The following is an 18,765-nucleotide window of genomic DNA, read 5'->3' on the forward strand; positions in this document are numbered from 1 at the left end:
GACACGTTTCAGATATTTCACATGAAGGACTTGGCGGCGGCTGCAGAGTTAAGAGCACAATGTCCCCTGTAGATTTTAATCAGGGCTCGTAGACGGTGGATGATTGACAGTCGAGACGAGGCGTGGTGGTGGCCGTGAACATGATTGACAGCCACGAGAACTGTCCCAATCACATTAGATAAAAAAAACAAACATTAAAAACAATACCTAGTTGGCTGCCAATAAAAGCGGGAGTGTCCGGAACTGCGCCCCCTGGAATCCCGAAGAAACCAGCTAGACAGCAGCCCCACAGGTCCCCTTACTCGCCACAAGTTCGAGGGCTTACACGCGGTACCCCTCACCCAGAAAGTAGACGTATTCAGACAGAAATCACCCAGATACCATTTGGAGGCAGTATTTAATGGCTGCTGACCGACAGGCGCTGAAAAACACTTTTGTGTCGTAATCATTTGCATTACACAACTAAATTATACTCGACGTGTTTGAGCAGATTTTCATCTCTCGGTGTTTGAAGGGGGCGGCGCCCTGGCCCCCCGTGCTGGCCAGCCGGCCGCCCCTGAGACACAATGTATCCATGTAAAGTAGCCGGTGCAACAAATAAACGCAGCTTCCGCATAGGACGCGTTGGATCTAACGTAGCAAATTTTACAATGTCACTTCCACGAATTTTGAAATGACGTAAACACTTTTTTTTTTTTGGACAGTCTTTTTAAACGCCATCGCCACAGACCGGAGGTGGAAAAATGGAAGCGTGTTCGGAGGCTCCCGGGGGGGTCCCAGAGGAGCGGGTGGGAAGTCCCAGGAGAGGGTTAAAGGTGCAGCGGAGTGCGTCAGCTGATGCGTCGCGTCACGTCAGGGATACGGAAGACGGGGATGGATGGGAGCGTGTGTGTGTGTGTGTGTGGGGGGGGGGGTGACGGTCCCAGCTACGGCCATTACCTCCCCGCCCCGCTCTCCTCCACACAGACGGCTCTTTCTCAACGCTGATCATGTGCCTCAGCCTCCGGCTTTCTCCGAGCTGCAGCGGCGGCAGCAGGAAGTTCACGTCCTCTTCGAGCCGGCTCTTATTTTCTCCCTGCTCCTGACAGCAACACCGCCCCCCTCCACCACCACCACCACCACCACCCCTACCTCTTTTCACACTCTTCCTCTCCCGTCTCATTGTCTCCGCCTCTGTCACACACAACAGGCTGCCCGGGTCCGGCGGCACCGTCTCGTCGCGGCAGAAGTGTGTATGGTGCGGCGTGTGAGGGGGGCGTGGGGGGCAGGAAGGCAGGCAGGACCAGGGAGTTAGCAGCGAATACCGGGACGGTCCCCTCCTTACACCCTCCTAGCACCCCGCCGCCCCGTTTTTTTTTGCTTCCTTCTCCCCCCCCCCCCAAGTCCGGCAGCGCTACGGTCATGGAGGCCCCGGTTCGGGAGAGGGGACCGTCACCGGGGGACGGACGCCTGCTTCCCCCGACCCTCAGCCCGGCCGTGCCTACCTACGTCACGCTGGGGCTGACGGTGGTCTACACCGCCTTCTACTCGCTGCTGTTCGTCTTCGTCTACGTCCAGCTCTGGCTGGTGCTGCGCTACCGGCACAAGCGCCTGAGCTACCAGACGGTGTTCCTGTTCCTGTGCCTGCTGTGGTCGGCCCTGCGCACCGTGCTCTTCTCCTTCTACTTCAGGGACTTCGTGACGGCCAACACGCTGGCCCCCTTCCCCTTCTGGCTGCTCTACTGCTTCCCCGTCTGCCTGCAGTTCTTCACCCTCAGCCTGATGAACCTCTACTTTGCACAGGTGAGTGGGCTCGGGTGTGGGGGTTCACCTGTACCTTACTCCCTCTCTCTCTCTTCTGTTTAGTGGTACAGGTGCACCGCTCTATGCATCTGCGTGCGACGTTAAACAACGCGTCGACGTGCACGTGCGCGTTACCCCCCACTGCAGAGAGGAGGGTGCACTGTGAGGCAAATCCGGCGCACCGGTCATGTCGAGGCTGAAACCCTTCGTCGTTGCTTGATGGAAAATGAAATTTCGCAAGGTCTGCTTTATTGCGACCGGAGAAAAATATTGCAGTGCGCGTGACAAACGACTTCCTGGACAGACTCCCTTATTTCCCTCCTCTAAAATCCCCCGAAAGTTTGCGAGAGTGGAAGATTCTTTGCCAGTGGAGCGTTGGAAGGTAAAAGCTGCATATACCTGGGAGACGGTGTACCGCCTTTTCTACTCTTTAGTACTGCAATACACCGTGCAAGAGAAACACTCCAAAAGTACTGCAGGGTGGACTTATGGTCAATGTCTGCACGCTATCCTGGTTAGGCTTGTATTCGTATGTGAGTTTTGACATGGGGTATATGGGGGGGGGGGTCAGAAAACCCCCCAAACTATGACAGGTTATTACCACTGGAATGCAGATGCACATTAAGTTATTCAGTGATTGAGCAATTTCCAAAAGCACATCTCAGGTTGTACAGAACGACTACGCACAGGTGACCTGCGGTTCAGCCCCCTGCAGCCCTTTCTGCTTGCTGCACATCTCAGCCCGGTGGCTGCTGCCACGACACCCCAACAGGAGCTCTGCCGTAGACAGTCTAACTGGTTTATGTCGTGTGCTGCTTCAGCATCGCACATACGAGTGTGTTGTCGTGCGTTACCCTCCCAGTTATAACACCGCCAAAGGTCGGTGAAGGATATTCGTGTTTCTTCTTGTGTCATCCAAACGGTGACACGTTCTTCAGCTCGTTTTGTAACCTCGTCTGCAGGGTTGTTTCTGGGTGTAACCTGTGCTGGTGTGAGCGAAGGATGAGCCGCGGTGGCAGGACACACAAAGCAACACACCTGGCCGTGTCCGCACTGTGAACACGGCTATTTTAAACACACAGGTTCCCCTTTCGGCAGAAGGCCGGGGTACTCTCCTGAGGGGAGAATACAGAAGTGAAACGAGCTCGCACAACGTCATGACACAGTGATGTGCTTTCTTCCTGCAGGTTGTTTTCAAGGCCAAATCAAAGTATGCACCAGAGCTTCAGAAATACAGGTAAAAAAAAGAAAAAAGAAAAAGGGGGGGGGAGGGAGGGTTAAAGTCAAAAATTACACAATAGAAGCAGTTTTGTTTGTTCCGAAGTTCAATTTAGACGGGTTTCTGTTTTGCTAGGTGTGAATACTGCTGGGTACGAATACTGCCGAGGTGTGATCTCAAAATAAATCGGGGCAGGAAATGTAACGCAGCCGTCCCGCGGTGTCAAGTGTGCGCTAGCACATTTTCTCAGGATGTGTACAGTCATGTGTCACTAACACTGTTTGTCTCCGCTGCCGTGACCCGGTGCCCAGGCTGCCCCTGTACCTGTTCTTCCTGTTCATCAGCCTGCTGTTCCTGGCAGTCAACTTGGTTTGTGCGCTGCTGGTGAGGATGTCCATCGCGGAGGCCCGGACCATTGTTCTTGTGAGGGTCGCTATCAACGACACGCTGTTCGTCCTGTGTGCCGTCTCGCTCTCCCTGTGCCTTTACAAGATCGCCAAGATGTCTCTGGCCAACATTTACCTGGAATCCAAGGTGATCCGGCACTTCCCCCCGTGCACCGTATGCAGAATATTTTGAAAAGCTGGATAAGGAAACGGTAGAGATGCATTCTGGGTTAAAGGCCTTCCTTTTGGGTTGCGAGTTTGATTTGTGGTTCTGAAATTGTGTTAAGTCTTGCACACGCCATACAGCTCTTCTCTGCATAGTAGCCGCCCTTCACCGCTTAAATTCCCGCTTTACATATAGTGCAGTGTACATATTGCTGCTGTGTGCTTGTAAATGCACGAGGAACGGCACCAAATCACTTGTTTTTGTGTCAATGCCGGTCTCATTTCCAACAACAGCGTGACCGAGATGAAGTACCTTAAAAGTGAACGCTTGAATAGTTGGGATCTTTGGAAGGGTTTCATTCCAAAACACCGTTCCCCTGAAATTCATGACCAAATCCTTAAAAACACATCTTTAAAATCACCTCGGTGATGTGCCGTCAACAGTATTTCATATCACATCGTTCTGCTAGAGTTATCACTTCCACCACACAGCTGGACTTGTGACTTTCGTTTTGGTATGCATTGAATTTTAACAGGTTGGGTTTGTCTGCGTTAACCGTCTGTGCAGGGAACGTCAGTGTGCCAGGTGACGGCGATAGGCGCCACCGTCGTCCTCTTGTACACATCCAGGGCCTGCTATAATCTGGTGGTCCTGGCTCTCTCCAACAACAGAATCAACTCCTTTGACTATGACTGGTACAATGTCTCCGACCAGGTAAGACGCCAAAGGCTCAAAAGCTGTAACGTCAGTGTGAAAACCGACCAACGCTGGTGTTAGGAAGTATTTTATGTAATGCTGTCTGCTAGGTCTGAGCCAAAGTGTTGATGACTGAGGTTTTCGGTGTTTCGAGCGGATGCAGGGGCGGTCAGTACTCGGATGCTAGGACGTTTAGATGAGCTTGTCGGGGGCATTGAGGGCCAAATGCAATAACACAACTGTACATCTGTGATGAGTGTTGCTAACCCTGATAACCGCCATGACTCACCTGCTCTCAGTGAACATTTGCTCTTAGCTTCAAAACTAAATCTCTATGTGGAAGTTCTCCCCCAAAATAGCACAAAGGACAGTTACATCAGATGCGTTGCATAGATGTTTATAATGTATTGCATGTTTTTCTCGCAGGCAGACCTGCGGTCGACTCTGGGCGACGCCGGCTACATAGTGTTTGGAGTGATCCTATTCGTGTGGGAGTTGCTCCCCACGTCTCTCGTGGTTTTCTTCTTCAGAGTGCGGCAGCCTACTCAAGACATGGCGAGTTCACAAACTTATGACCCCCCCCCCCCCCACACACACACACACGTCATACTCGGGAATGACATTTTATATTTCCGCATAGATTCTTACCGAATAGATGAGTTTCGATTTGACTACCTTCTTGTTTTTGTCTGGACCATCATTTTGTCAGAATTCCAGCTAGAACCAAAAAGTAACTTTTATTTCGTTATCAATTAGTTCAGCGTGGTAAGGTCAAAGTTGGATATTTTTTGTTTGTGTCGACAAAATTAACACTGTTTTTGTTGGACCTGGCTTGGCTTGCAGAGTGGCTCGGGAATTCCAGGTCACGTCTTCTCCTCAAGGGCCTATTTCTTTGACAACCCACGGCGCTATGACAGTGACGATGACCTGGCATGGAGCATTATCCCTCAGAATATCCAAGCCAGGTAAGGATAAGGTATGTCTCCTGATACCATCATCTAAACCTCAAGAAGCATTGCAGGGCTCCAGACTAACTTTTTAAATTGGTTGCACTGGTGCAAGCGGCACAGTGGCACAGTGGTTAGCGCGGTCGCCTCACAGCAAGAAGGTCTTAGGTTCGAACCTCAGGGTTGTCCAACCTTGGGGGGGGGTCATCCCAGGTCCTTTCTGTGTGGAGTTTGCATGTTCTCCCCGTGTCTGCGTTTTTTTCTCCAGGTGCTCCGGTTTCCCCCCCACCATCAAAAAGACATGCATGTTAGGGTTAATACTCCTGTCTGTGCCCCTGACCAAGGCGTGGCAAGACGAACGGGAGTTGGTCCCCGGGTGGTGCACGGCAGCTACCCACTGCTCCTAGCTACACAGCCAGGATGGGTTAAATGCAGAGGAAGAATTTCCCCACGGGGATTAATAAAGTAATAAAGTAAAATAAATAAAAATAAATTTTGAGGGGTTGTTGCCAGCATGTACCTGAATGGTGTAAAATATGGTCCTTTAACCAACCATGAATCAATTCTGAATTTGTTTAAATCGTTTTAAATTTTAAAGATTAATGAAATTTAAAAAAAGTCACACTGTTAGTGTAAGTTAACACATTATTGCAGAGTTTCTTGTAAACTAGTTTAAGCAGCAATATGATTTTGCATCTTGAGCTTAACACTGCCATCTATTGGTTTGATTGGAAAAGACAGTTTCCACATGGCACAATGCTCCATTTAACTACTTGTTATAGACAGCAGAAGCTATGTAAAGCATTCAAACTTCAAGGAGACATTTTTGAAACCGAACAAGTGAAAATCACAGTATTCAAACATAAACTCTTTGAACTCAGATGATTATATGAGTTGATATTGTATACATCATGCAAAGCACACATTTAGAAGTAGATTTTGCAAATTCGAGTTATTGGCAATGTAATGTACTTCACTTTTGATATTTGACTATACTCATGTAAACTACCAATAAGACACGTTAGCCCCTAGCTAACGGGTCTGACCCTTTAGCCGAGCGGTTAGTGACGTCGCCTTGTGGTGTAGCACACCCCGTATCGAATCCCGCACCGGGCAAGAAAATAACCGGTTACATTGGCGGCAGCGGCGGGATCCGGAAGTGTGCAGATCCTCAGAAGTCTCTTCGGAGCGCGGGAAGAACAAAGCGCGAGGGCGCGCTTCCGGGGAGGGTGACGACTGTAAACTACTAATAAGACACAGAAAATAACCGGTTACACTCATATCTCGATGAATGAATACCACGGAATGTCTGGATTACAGCAATAAGCGCGTCTGTCAACGACATTTCCAGAGACAACACGGTTTTCAATCCAATTCCGTCTTATTTCTACCGCGCTTTAACAAAGCGTCAGTCACAAAGGCACTTTACAGATGTACCCACAACGTGGAGGAAAAGAACTTGAGGCATCCGTTTTAGTTTGGGGGTATTAACACATTAGCCCCGACAACAGCGAGGCTATTCATATTGTAACCGGTTATTTTCTTGCCCGGTGCGGGATTCGATACGTGGTGTACTGCACCACAAGGCGACATCACTAACCGCTCGGCTAAAGAGTCGGACCCGTTAGCTAGGGGCTAACGGGTCTTATTAGTAGTTTACAATATGAACTGTGTGTCACATTATAAGGACTTTTGTGTTTGTGCGTATTTCTTACCGTCTCCAGGTAGTCCAGCTCCAGGTAGTCCAGCTCCAGGTATTCCAGCTCCAAGTATTCCGTTAACGGAGACGTTGTCTTGCGTGTAGCCTGCAGCCTGTCTGTTAGCCAGCTAGCAAGCTAGCTAAGGTTCGCTCGTGCGGTCGCGTAATATGAGGCAATATTGAGCGACGTGACGCAAACGCGACAAGCTGCGCATTGTTCGGAAGCAAATATATGGAGACTTTCATTCACACTGGTTTTACCATTCGTCCTTAATCACTTCCACAAGTTCTAAAGACTCACCCGGGGCCCGCGCACACACAACGTCAATAATATATCGTAACGTGCACGGATAAGAAGACCCGCTGGCCGCTGGCTGGCGGGTCTGACCCTTTAGCCGAGCGGTTAGCGATGTCTCCTGCGGCGCGGGCGATACGGGTTCGCTTCCCGGCCGCGGCACTTCCTGTGGTTGCGTTGTCCCCCGAATCTGCTACAATATGCGGTAGTGTCACATGACAGGGGCAAAGGGCATCGCCTTGCGTCACTTTTTTTGTGTTACGGCTCTCTGTCCCACGGAGGGATGCCTGTCAAAAAGTAATAAAAGTTGGCGTCCGGGTGGCGTGGCGGTCTGTTCCGCTGCCTACCAACACGGGAATCGTGCGGTTCGAATCCCCGCGTTAACCTCCGGCTTGGTCGGGCGTCCCTACAGACACAATTTGGCCGTGTGTCTGCGGGTGGGAAGCCGGATGTGGCCTGGGCGCTGCACTGGCGCCTCCTCTGGTCGGTCGAGGCGCCTGTTCGGGAGGGGGAACTGGGAGGAATAGCGTGATCCTCCCACGCGCTACGTCCCCCTGGCGAAACTCCTCACTGTCAGGTGAAAAGAAGCGGCTGGAGACTGCACATGTATCGGAGGAGGCATGTGGTATATGGTGGTATGTGGTTGATATACTATATCCCCTTGCGTACGTACCGGTATGCTGTACCTCCCATCTCGACCGGGTGAGGGGGCTGACAGGCCAAGAACCCGGACCACCTCCATCAGCAGGCACTCCTTCCACCAGTGGCTCGGCTTCCTGCACTGCCAGCACTCCTGGCCTGATGCTCCGAGGAGCACCCTGTGGGTCAGGGAGGGCAGAGGCTGGAGCTGGCCCCTGTAGATTAGGGAAGAGGGAGGGATTAGATTTGGGATGAGGTGTGGAGAGTATGGGCTGCTGCGTGGATGTGTGTGTGTGTGTGTGTGTGGCTGCTGGTGTGTGTAGTTTTCTCCTCAGGGCTGGGATAGGGCTGGCTCGCCACATCGATCCCAGGTGGGAAGGGCAAGGTGGTCTTCTGCCGTGGCCATGACCCTGGCCAGGTCATCAGGATGGTGGCACTGGTCCCCGTCGGCTTTCACAGGGGGCAAATAAGCGACAAATTGCTCCAGTGCCACTTGGTGGATGATGTCGTTGATGTCCAGCGGACCTGGTCGTAACCGCTATCTCACCATGTCAAGGAGCTGCTGCGCCAGGATGAGGGGGCACCCGGCGTTCTCCAGGCAGAGTGTCCTAAACCGGTGTTTCTGGCGTAAGTCCCACCCAGTCCAGGACAGTTTACCTGATGGCTCAGTATTATCCCTGGGAGGACCCCAGTAGGTGGTGCGTGGAGGCTTTTGCCTCCACACAGCCCATTCCTCCTCTGGCCACCCGCATGCCAACGCCGTGCCTTCAAAGATGTCTCAAAATGCCACAGGGTCATCAGTGCTTGTCCTCTTGGGGAGGTTGATCTGGGGCCAATGAGTCAGAGAGAGAAGCGTCCAGATCATCCCCGCAGGCAGCTGAGGGGGAGCACAGCAGTTCCCTCAGGAAAGCCTGGTCTTCTGCCTGCTGAGCAGCCAGCTCCTGCGGGGCTTGGGTTTGCCGGTGCTGCATCCGGACCTGGCTCTCCTGGAGTTTGGCGATTCGGTGGAGGACTCACCCCAGTGCAGACTCCATCTCTGTTCTGCACCTGTAAAGGCCACCACTGTGGCAAGATTTGCCAGTGTGTGTGTGTGTGTGTGTGTGTGTGGGGGGGGGGGGGGTTGAGAGATGGAGGATGGACACAGCGGAAACACAGGCTTTCATTTATTAATACTATTTATAAAGGTAATTGTCTTTTTCTGTACACTGCATGGGCTGGTGCTCAGCGGTGCTGGAGTGTCTCTCTGGAGCTTTCTCTTTTTCCAATTTCATTCCGTTTCCTTTCTCTCCATTTCGCCTTTCCTAATCTGATGGCAACTCTGTTCTTTATTGTCACCTTTTGCACAGTCTGACCAGGGGCTATGTTGCTGATCTAAAACAAAGAGAATGGGTTGAGTTTTCTTTCACATACTCTATCCTTAATCCCTCACTGTAACTTCCCTGCAGTCCGAGGGTACAGGCCGAGAAGGGATGTCAGTGTGTCAGTCCGGGACCCAGCTTTACTGCAGAATAGAAGGAGCAGGTTGTTCAACTCGAGCACCTGAGGCTGACAATCAATCAGCCTCGCAGTCGCATCTGCTCCCCAACGGCCCACACCCTCTTTCGCTCCACTTGCAGCCGAGGCTAAATCACGCCCCACTACCGCAAGACCACTGTCAAGATTGTTGTCAAGCTGCTGCCTCGTCACCATTCCTGTTCCCTTCAAATTAATGCGCCTCATGAAGCCTCTCTAGGCTGATGTTGGCAGGCTATATACACAGAAGTCTGATCAAAACCATTTTAAATGGTTATTTCCTAGCAGTTTGACTAGTTTAGTAAGGTAAAGCTGTGTAATAAGCGTGATAATCCCCCCGGTTCTGTATGAATAAAAGTATACTCACGTATCAACTAATGAATCTCAGATGATTTAAAGAATACCGTTGGGCATACCTTTTAAAATGTGGACATGGGGCGTCCGGGTAGCGTGGCGGTATATTCCGTTGCCTACCAACACAGGGATCTTAGGTTCGAATCCCCGTGTACCTCCGGCTTGGTCGGGCGTCTCTACAGACACAATTGGTCGTGTCTGCGGGAGGGAAGCCGGATGTGGGTATGTGTCCTGGTCGCTGCACTAGCACCTCCTCTGGTTGGTCGAGGCGCCTGTTCAGGGGGGAGGGGGAATAGCGCGCTCCTCCCACGTGCTACGCCCCCTGGCGAAACTCCTCACTGTCAGGTGAAAAGAAGCGGCTGGCAATTCTACATGTATCGGAGGAGACGCGTTATTCTGGATCCCACCGCTTGTCTGGGCAAGACACGCCCTGCGTAGCATCCAGGCGCTAGGATTCCAGGAAGATCCACCCCTACTCTGCCGCTGATTAGCTAACCTTACACCTAACTCCGCCCTAACCCTAACCTTAACCAACCCAACCAACGGAGGCAACGAGTACTGGCCAATCAGAGGCAGAGTGCCCAGAAAAGCAGTGGGATCCATAATAATGCGGAGGAGACATATGGCTCGAAAGAGTGGGGTAATTGGCCAGGTACAATTGGGGAGAAAAGAGGAGGGGGGGAATCAAGCAACAACAAAAAAAAAAAGTGGACATAACGGCTGTTTTTTCTCCCCAGTTTGGCTGCTGACAGTTGTGACTGGGGGAGCAGAAGCAGCAGCATCTCTGCCTACACTGGCGCGGAGGAGTCTCACCACTTCCCTCCGCCTCCAGAAGAGTTGAACCCCTACTGACGGAGCTCCCGCTGACTCCCTCTGACCTGTAGCTACTTTATTTTTCTCACTGATGACCTGAGGCCATCAGGCTGAGGCCCATAGGGGTGAAAGGTCACCCCGGACTTTCTGTTTCGTCAAGAAACGGAGTTAAGAGAGTTTTCTCATGGCCAGTTACGGTAGTATGAAGATCCTTTAGGGAAACATGAACTTGCACAGTCGTCGTATGAATGCGTCATCTGTTCTGACAACTGACGAGTAGAGCTTCGGTCTGTCAGTTCGTCACAAATACTGCTTAACACATTTCTCAGTCTTTGTATGTGATATGGGGCGGGTCATCTTTTTTTAATGTCTTTCACAGGGACACACGTAACCTTTCATGCAAATTTGTCTAGCTAGATATTCATGGAATTTTTTATTAAAAGATTTGTTTTTTTAATTGTGTGATGGTGTCACTCCAGGTTCAGTTGTGTTTATGACGATTTTAACGTGATAGTTTGAAAAAGAATAAACTCACATTTCCCAGCAACTTTTCCGCGTGAATCACAAGTTTGTGGAGTTGTTACAAGTCAGCTGAAGAGGAAATGTTCTTCTTATTTCCCCCCCCCCTAAAAACTAGCAACAACCAAATAAACAGCAACCTACAAGGATTACTCTAGACCAGTGGTTCTCAACCTTTTTGGGGTCCTGGACCCCCTGCGTATTTTTGATCTACCCTGAGGACCCCTCCACCTGATCTTGGGGGAGGGAGGTTACAATTTGATAGAAACAGTAGAAACTGCATTTTAAATTGCATTATAGCATTTATTCACTCTTGGGGGCAAAAATAAGAGCTTTCAGTTGTAACTTAGATATAGTTAACAAAACAGAATTCTTATGCAGTAACTTTCAGATATATGTAACAAAACAGAATATGTATGCAGTAACTTTCAGATATATGTAACAAAACAGAATATGTATTCAGTAACTTTCAGATATATGTAACAAGACAGAATATGTATTCAGTAACTTTCAGATATATGTAACAGCAGCATTTTTAATGCAGTAACTTTTAACAATGCAAACGGGAGCGAGATCTCTTATTAAAATACAATAAATTACACTTGTGAAACAGATGTAATTAGAGAAAAAAGTCCTGTTACCCTTTACAGTTTAGGTAGATAAAGGTCTCAGTCACATTTGAGTAAAATAATCCTATTTCTATAAATGTCATAGGATCTTTTTTTATAAAGATATTTTATTTTCACGGACCCCTTGCAATTACACCACGGACCACTAGGGGGTCCGCGGACCCCCGGTTGAGAAACACTGCTCTAGAGCATAACTTCATTGTGCGTGTGTGTGTGTGTGTGGGGGGAGCTTCTCACTGCATTACAGTTGTTTTTACAGATATCTTGACAAGCTATCCTTTAGAGAATGTCACTTAAAGATAGGAGACAGGACTATTTAGGAACCTGCTGTATTTAAGAGTCAGTCAGCAATTGATTTGACGATCAACATGTCGATGGTCAATCACTGAATTTCAGTGTGGATGAAATTCCTTCAGACGCCTGAACCACAACGCAAAATGTGCTGAGGTGACAGGGTTTCAAAAGTGGATGTCATTCTGCAACCACAGACGGAGTGAAAGAGCTTTGACTCACGCTATCTTCTGGCCAGCTGTAGACTGGAACTCGTTCCGAGAAGTTTCACTTCCCATTGCCAGTGATTCTGGGAATGTTTGGCCAATGACATCAACCCTTCTGCTCAACGAGGCTGGTGTGGTGTTGTTTTAACGGGGAAACTGCACATCATCACGTCGTAGATTGTTCGTTGTGGACGTGAAGAGGTTTCAAACTCTCCCTTGTGGAGGGACCACATCATCCATAAGCGGTCGGAGAGAGCGAGCATCTGGTCAATTCTGAGCAAAATACACGATCAGGGCAGTGGACCTGAAAAACATGGCGCATTTAAACTTTGAAATAATAAGTAGGCAGATATAACTCTGCTGTTGGTGATAACACCGGTCACGTGGTATCAGCATCAGTACGTGCAAAGAGGTTTAAAGATGGGCAAGAACGTAACGAGGCACACGGTGACTTCCTCACACTTGACTTGGGTCAAGGTCCATGTAATTATTGATGTATTTTATCTATGTCAGTGGTTCATTTGGTGAGCAATTCAAACTGTGTAGAACTTATCCCCCCCCCACACACACACCTCCCCATTTCGAATGACTGTCCTCCACATTGAGGAGAAATTGACAGTCATCGGCAGTCAATTCGCTCCACCTTCCTCTTTTGTTCCACCTCCAGGCATTGGGCCTGAGACCTTCATTATTAGTTATTTCCGGCAGCCATACCAACCTGTACCCTGGCTCTGCCAAACGAGGGAAGTTAAGCAGGTACGGGCTTGGCTAGTGCTTGGATGGGAGCTCTCCCGGGAAAACGTCCAAGTTGCTGCCGGAAGTGGTGTTGGTAGGCCAGTAGGGGGCAGTCTTCCCTATGGTGCTAATAAAAACAAAAACAACCAACGCCCCAGTGCGTGACGGGGACACTGTGCTGTAGGACAGTGTTTCTCAACCGGGGGTCCGCGGACCCCTAGTGGTCCGTGGTGTAATTGCAAGGGGTCCGTGAAAATAAAATATCTGTAAAAAAAAGATCCTATGACATTTATAGAAATAGGATTATTTTACTCAAATGTGACTGAGACCTTTATCTACCTCAACTATAAAGGGTAACAGGACTCTTTTCTCTAATTACATCTGTTTCAAAAGTGTAATTTATTGTATTTTAATAAGAGATCTCGCTCCCGTTTGCATTGTTAAAAGTTACTGCATAAAAATTCTGTTGTTACATATATCTGAAAGTTACTGAATACATATTCTGTGTTGTTACATATATCTGAAAGTTACTGAATACATATTCTGTGTTGTTACATATATCTGAAAGTTACTGAATACATATTCTGTTCTGTTACATATATCTGAAAGTTACTGCATAAGAATTCTGTTTTGTTAACTATATCTAAGTTACAACTGAAAGCTCTTATTTTTGCCCCAAAGAGTGAATAAATGCTATAATGCAATTTAAAATGCAGTTTCTACTGTTTCTATCAAATTGCAACCCCCCCTCCCCCAAGATCAGGTGGAGGGGTCCTCAGGGTAGATCAAAAACACGCAGGGGGTCCAGGACCCCAAAAAGGTTGAGAACCACTGCTGTAGGAGATGCCGTCCTTGGGATGAGACGCCAGAAAACCTCAGTTTCACTGCCTCTCCAGAGATACAGAAACCATAGAGAACAACTGCAGGTGTTTTTCACGTGCTGTCCAGTACAGCTAGAGAAAATTGGTGAATTTGCCCTTTAACGCTAGCTCGGTTCACCCTACTACTTTCGGCTGCTCCCGTTAGGGGTCGCCACAGCGGATCATCCGTTTCCATTTCTTCCTGTCCTCTGCATCGTCCTCTGACACACAAGTCACCTGCGTGTCCTCTCTCACCACATCCATTGACCTCCTCTTTGGCCTTCCTCTTCCCTGGCAGCTCCATATTCAGCTCGGTTCAACCTCTTGCTGCAAAAAAAGCAATCGTTCGATTCCACTTTAGTCTCATTCCTCACATTCCCAGTCCAAACACTCAAGTGAGCAGCATGCAATCAGCTCTCCTCTTTATCTCCCAGAACAACCTACTTGATCCACGTCAGTCTGGGTTTAAGACTGGTCACTCCAACGAAATCGATTTTCTTGCAGTTACTGAGGCCCATCAGCCAAAGCTGCTGATGAGTCCTCAGTAGCCAACCTCTGACCTACAGCACCTGCTGCATTTGACACAGTATAGAGTAGAATAGAATATGCTTTATTAGTCATTTTGTATATACATACAAATGAAATTTGCTCTCTGCATTTCACCCATCCTAGCTGTGCAGCTAGAAGCAATGGGAAGTCACCGTGCAGCACCCGGGGACCGACTCCAGTTCTTCTTTCCATTGCCTTGCTCAGGAGCACAGACAGGAGTATTAACCCTAACATGCATGTCTTTTTTGATTGTAGGAGGAAACCGGAGCACCTGGAGGAAACCCATGCAGACATGGGGAGAACATGCAAACTCCACACAAAGGACCTGGGATGGCCTGGGGTTTGAACCCAGGACCTTCTTGCTGTGAGCCAATAGCGCTAACCACTGGGCCACCCATTACCAAAGTCTGCAGTCTGACACTGTTGAAATAATGGCTTGGGACTAAAGTGGCTCAAATCATCCTTGACAGGGAAGTCATACCATCCTATCATGGGGGGGGGGGGGTCAGGTGTCACTTCCACCTGCAGGTTAAAACAGTTGTGGCTCAAGGTTCAGTAATTGGCCCATTCCTTTTTACACTCTACACCACTTCAATTGGGCCAATCATCTGTAAATTCCTTCCATTCGTATGCTGTTGACAAGCAACTCTATCTTTCTCTTCTGCCAGAAAACACTAAGATGTTGGTGAGGGATGCTGCTTGTCTCTTGGTGCAGACATATCTCTTTGGATGAGGGAAAGGCACCTCCACCTCAGTTTGTCCAAAACTGAGTTGCTGGTCATCTGTTCCTCCATGTCCAGGGACATATTGATCAGGCTTTCATTTTCTGACCTCATGACAGCCTTATGGCTATATTCTCCTGAAAAATCAGATAGTACCTATCAGAACATACTGGCGAGCTCCTGGTCCAAGCTCTAGAAGGCCCAATGCCATCATCCCGCGGTTAGACGACTGCAATGCACTTCTTGTTGATCTACCAGCCTGTGCAATTTAACCACTGTGAATAAGAAAGATGCTGCGCACTTGGTTTTCACCCCGTCTTGATGCACATGTCACCCCTGTGTCCTTACACTGGCTCCCTGTTGCTGTACGCATAAAATTTAAAACCTTGTCGCTGGCATACCGGCCAGTTCAAGGAATTGCACCAGCTTGCCTGCAAACCCATATTAACACGTACACTGCTGTTCACCCTCTTTGCTCTACTTCTCCATCTACAAAAAAGTGACTAGGTATAGATCCAGATTTCTCTCCCAAAGAATGGTAGAATGAACTCTAGGACTCCATCAACTATAGACCCACGTCACTCAAGAAAGGCCTAAAAACCTCCCGTCTCCAGGCCCACCGTAACTTGAGATAGTCCTCTAAGCATGACTCGTAAACTGATTTGTGGGTGACATTGTACAGCCAATGTGTTAAGTCACTACTATTAATGCCTACTCTCAATATTGTGCAGTTCTACTACTTGCACTTGACATGATGACACACGCTCTTGGCTATGATATCTGTGATACTTAGGCGCGAAATTGTCCAACCACTTTGTAACTTGAATCTCTCACTTTCTACTGATGATCTCAGGCCAGTGTTGTAGTACTCGAGTCCAGGACTCGGACTCGAGTCCGACTCGAGTCCTGATTTTCAGGACTCGTGACTTGACTTGGACTTGAGCACCGATGACTCGGACTTGGACCCGAGCATTGACTGCATTCGGGCTCGGAAGTTGGAGATGAGGACTCGGACTTGTTGATAAAGACCGTTTGTTTGGCTATTGTGTCACAAAGTAAATAAACTCCCTTTGAAATGGTGACAGCTGTGTCATTTTGGTTTCATGTAGACCTTTTTTATTTGTATGTCAGCTTTTTTTACGGTGCCAGAGTGGAGCACTGGAGCCCATCTTGGAACTCAACTCAGACTCAACCTTGATGACTCGGGACTCAGGTAATGGGGACTTGGACTTTTCTCCGGTCACTCGGACTCGAACACCGGGGACTCCAGACTTGACTCGGACTCAAGGTTTAGTGACTCGACTACAACACTGTCTCAGGCGCACTAACGCCTTTTATACTGGGCAGGACATGCTGCCTTGGCCATGATGTGACCGCTCAGTGTTGTATGATGCCTGCTGGTGACACATGAATTTATCCAACAGCTTTTCTTACAAGTTGCTATGCGTAAAAACGTCTGTTAAATGGGTAAATGTGAATGCAGAAAGTCAGGAGGATCGAATGCCGTTAAACCTGCCATCAGAGGAAAGCACCTTCAAATAAGGGAGAATCACAGGACGGTATTACGGCGTATACATTTTGTCCTTCTGGATAACTGATGATGATTAAGTCGTCAAATTCAGACACCAAAGGTTACAGAACACCATCTGCAGGTTACGCTTTGAAACACATAATTGCGCCCCCTGATAACTAAAGTCTTGGTTTTGTTGTAAGAATTTTGAAGAAATAATCATGAGGAACAGTCGGTAAGCAATCACGTTATTGGCAGACCGAAATTGCCGTGGTATACAGGGAATCTGCCACAACAAGAAGTTAAAAATACATCTAGAAGATTTGTTTTGGCGATTATGGCCCCCTGCAAAAGGTCAGTGGCGTAGGCGCAGTGCTGGCTAAGCCTCCAGCAGAGGGCAGTGTGGACCACTCTGGCAAAGACAACGCTTCCTCGCAGCACAAGCACACAAGCTTCAACTGCAATCCTGTGAGCGAGTGTTTGAGACCATGGCCTTCACAACACGTCCCCTTTCCGTAGGCTATACCTCACTGCTAACCTGCATGGATAAGAGGTCACGAGACTGTGGGTAAAGAGTAAGGCCAGACAAAGCACAGGGACACCTTTCTCGAAGGATAATTGTCCGTCGTGTATGTTTTACAGTTTTTGCCATCGTGCATATCATTTCACTTGACTGGGGACATCTTGGACACGGGGACCACCGCTGGACCCAGCTTTGCGATGGCCTCTTACGGGGCAACGCGCATCAGACACGTTCCAACGAGCACGATTCAACCCGGCTTTCTCTAAACCACATTGCTGAGTTATTTCCTGGTTCAGTTTGCGGGAATCAGCAGCCTACGCTTACCATAGATAGCAGTAAACGCTGATAAATCACCCCGCCAGCACAACCCGAGACGTCACCATGGAACATCATGTTCGGTGTACCTGAGTCACTAGGGTTTGTTTGTCATTGGGAGGACGGGTTTGTGTTGGGCTCATGTCCACATGCTGCGTAAGACACCGTCGTAAAGCTGTGTCCGGCGGCGACCCCCCACCCAAAATCTAGAGGGAAAAAAAACGACACCGTAGCCGATATGCACGACGGCAAATGGCTTGTTAAAAACAGAATCGCCCTTTCCAGCCTGACAAGTCAGCTCAAAATAAAACCGACAAACTTCTGTCAGGAAGAAGGGTGTTTTTTAATTCAGATCACTCCTCATGTTATTGAAAACTCAAGCACATTTTGCCACAGCTTATGACAGCTTATTCCATGTGAAAAGCATTAACACAACAAGCATATGCTGAACACTGTACCTTTGAGAGGAATTAACTGCAAAAACCAGAAATGAAGTCTCTCGGATGCTTGGTTCCTGCCTGGAGTCATTTTCTAAAAATGTCCCCCTTTAATGTAAGTGTTCTTCACCAGAAAGGCGAGAGTAACGAAAGCGCAATCCCTTGCAGCACGACGTCATCACATTCAAGGTCAGCTGGGTCGCCCAGGTTCGAGGAAAAGTCAGGAAGAGGATCGCCGAACCTTTCCTCGTTTCCATAAACATGGATTTTTTTCCACCCATTCTTGCAGAAGTCTTCCACCCGGCTATGAACACACGCACACACGCGCGCACGCACACACACACACGCACACACACGCTCTCTATTATAGGCCACTTTTTCAGGACAGAGCACTTGAAAGCTGATTGTAGGGGACCAGGGCTTCCCACTAGCTGGGGTCCGACGGTTTGTTGAGCTCCACCTTCACACCTTTTTCTCCAGCACCTAGACCCGCAAAGAGAAACAAAGGACCAAGTCAGCCACTCGTGTTGTAACCGTGTGCGACACAGAGGTGGACGAAGGAAAAAAAAAATGCAACAATTATACAAAATGAAGTGGTCAATGGGGGGGGGGGGGGGCATCTACCATGAGTTCCATCCATCCATTATCCAAGCCGCTTATCCCATTTAGGGTCAGGGGAATGCTGGAGCCTTTCCCAGCGGTCACTGGGCGGCAGGCGGGGGAGACACCCTGGACAGGCCGCCAGTCCGTCACACGGCCGACACATTCACACACACCTAGGGACAACTGAGCATGGCCGATTCACCCGGCCTACGCGGGTCTCTGGACTGTGGGAGGAAAACGCATGCAGACACGGGGAGAACATGCAAACCCTACACTGGAGGACGAGCCCCCCGGGGTTGGACAACCCCGGGGGGCTCGAACCCAGGACCTTCTCGCCGCGAGGTGGCCGCACTAGCCG

The 18,765-nt window shown here is 49.1% G+C and overlaps 2 protein-coding genes across 7 annotated transcripts in view; one reads left to right on the forward strand and one right to left on the reverse strand.

The window, feature by feature from the left end:
* Positions 1-16,586, forward strand: gpr137ba (G protein-coupled receptor 137Ba). Of its 3 annotated transcripts, none has more exons than XM_056291380.1 (7): positions 1-1,782; positions 2,970-3,019; positions 3,313-3,535; positions 4,121-4,267; positions 4,676-4,804; positions 5,093-5,214; positions 15,873-16,586. In XM_056291380.1, the coding sequence occupies exons 1-7, from the start codon at positions 1,402-1,404 to the stop codon at positions 15,883-15,885; spliced, it is 1,065 nt and encodes a 354-aa protein (XP_056147355.1). In that variant the 5' UTR covers positions 1-1,401; the 3' UTR covers positions 15,886-16,586. The 3 variants fall into 3 exon arrangements, with proteins under 3 accessions (XP_056147355.1, XP_056147356.1, XP_056147354.1); XM_056291381.1 differs by lacking the exon at positions 15,873-16,586 and adding an exon at positions 10,433-10,559 and having other exon boundaries at positions 3-1,782; positions 5,093-5,225; XM_056291379.1 differs by lacking the exon at positions 15,873-16,586 and adding an exon at positions 10,433-11,149 and having other exon boundaries at positions 20-1,782.
* Positions 11,865-18,765, reverse strand: part of egln1a (egl-9 family hypoxia-inducible factor 1a) — a 28,794-nt gene continuing 21,893 nt past the window's right edge. For 2 of the 4 annotated variants that reach the window (XM_056291384.1, XM_056291382.1), the window contains one exon: positions 17,687-18,287. In XM_056291384.1, the coding sequence (XP_056147359.1) occupies positions 18,232-18,287 (56 nt within the window). In that variant the 3' untranslated portion in view covers positions 17,687-18,231. Of the gene's footprint in view, positions 12,458-13,452; positions 14,076-17,686; positions 18,288-18,765 lie in introns of those variants that run through there. The other 2 variants (XR_008811243.1, XR_008811242.1) reach the window with 2 other exon arrangements.

This window comes from Lampris incognitus, chromosome 13 (genome assembly GCF_029633865.1).
Source record: "Lampris incognitus isolate fLamInc1 chromosome 13, fLamInc1.hap2, whole genome shotgun sequence".
In the NCBI taxonomy this organism is placed as follows: domain Eukaryota; kingdom Metazoa; phylum Chordata; class Actinopteri; order Lampriformes; family Lampridae; genus Lampris; species Lampris incognitus.

What these genes read in the sequence shown, in the direction of transcription:
- gpr137ba (XM_056291379.1), top strand. Translation starts at nt 1,402, where the DNA reads ATGGAGGCCCCGGTTCGGGAGAGGGGACCGTCACCGGGGGACGGACGC. An exon ending in TGAACCTCTACTTTGCACAG is followed by an intron (nt 1,783 to 2,969) that starts GTGAGTGGGCTC and finishes TTCTTCCTGCAG; the next exon opens with GTTGTTTTCAAGGCCAAATC. An exon ending in CCAGAGCTTCAGAAATACAG is followed by an intron (nt 3,020 to 3,312) that starts GTAAAAAAAAGA and finishes CCCGGTGCCCAG; the next exon opens with GCTGCCCCTGTACCTGTTCT.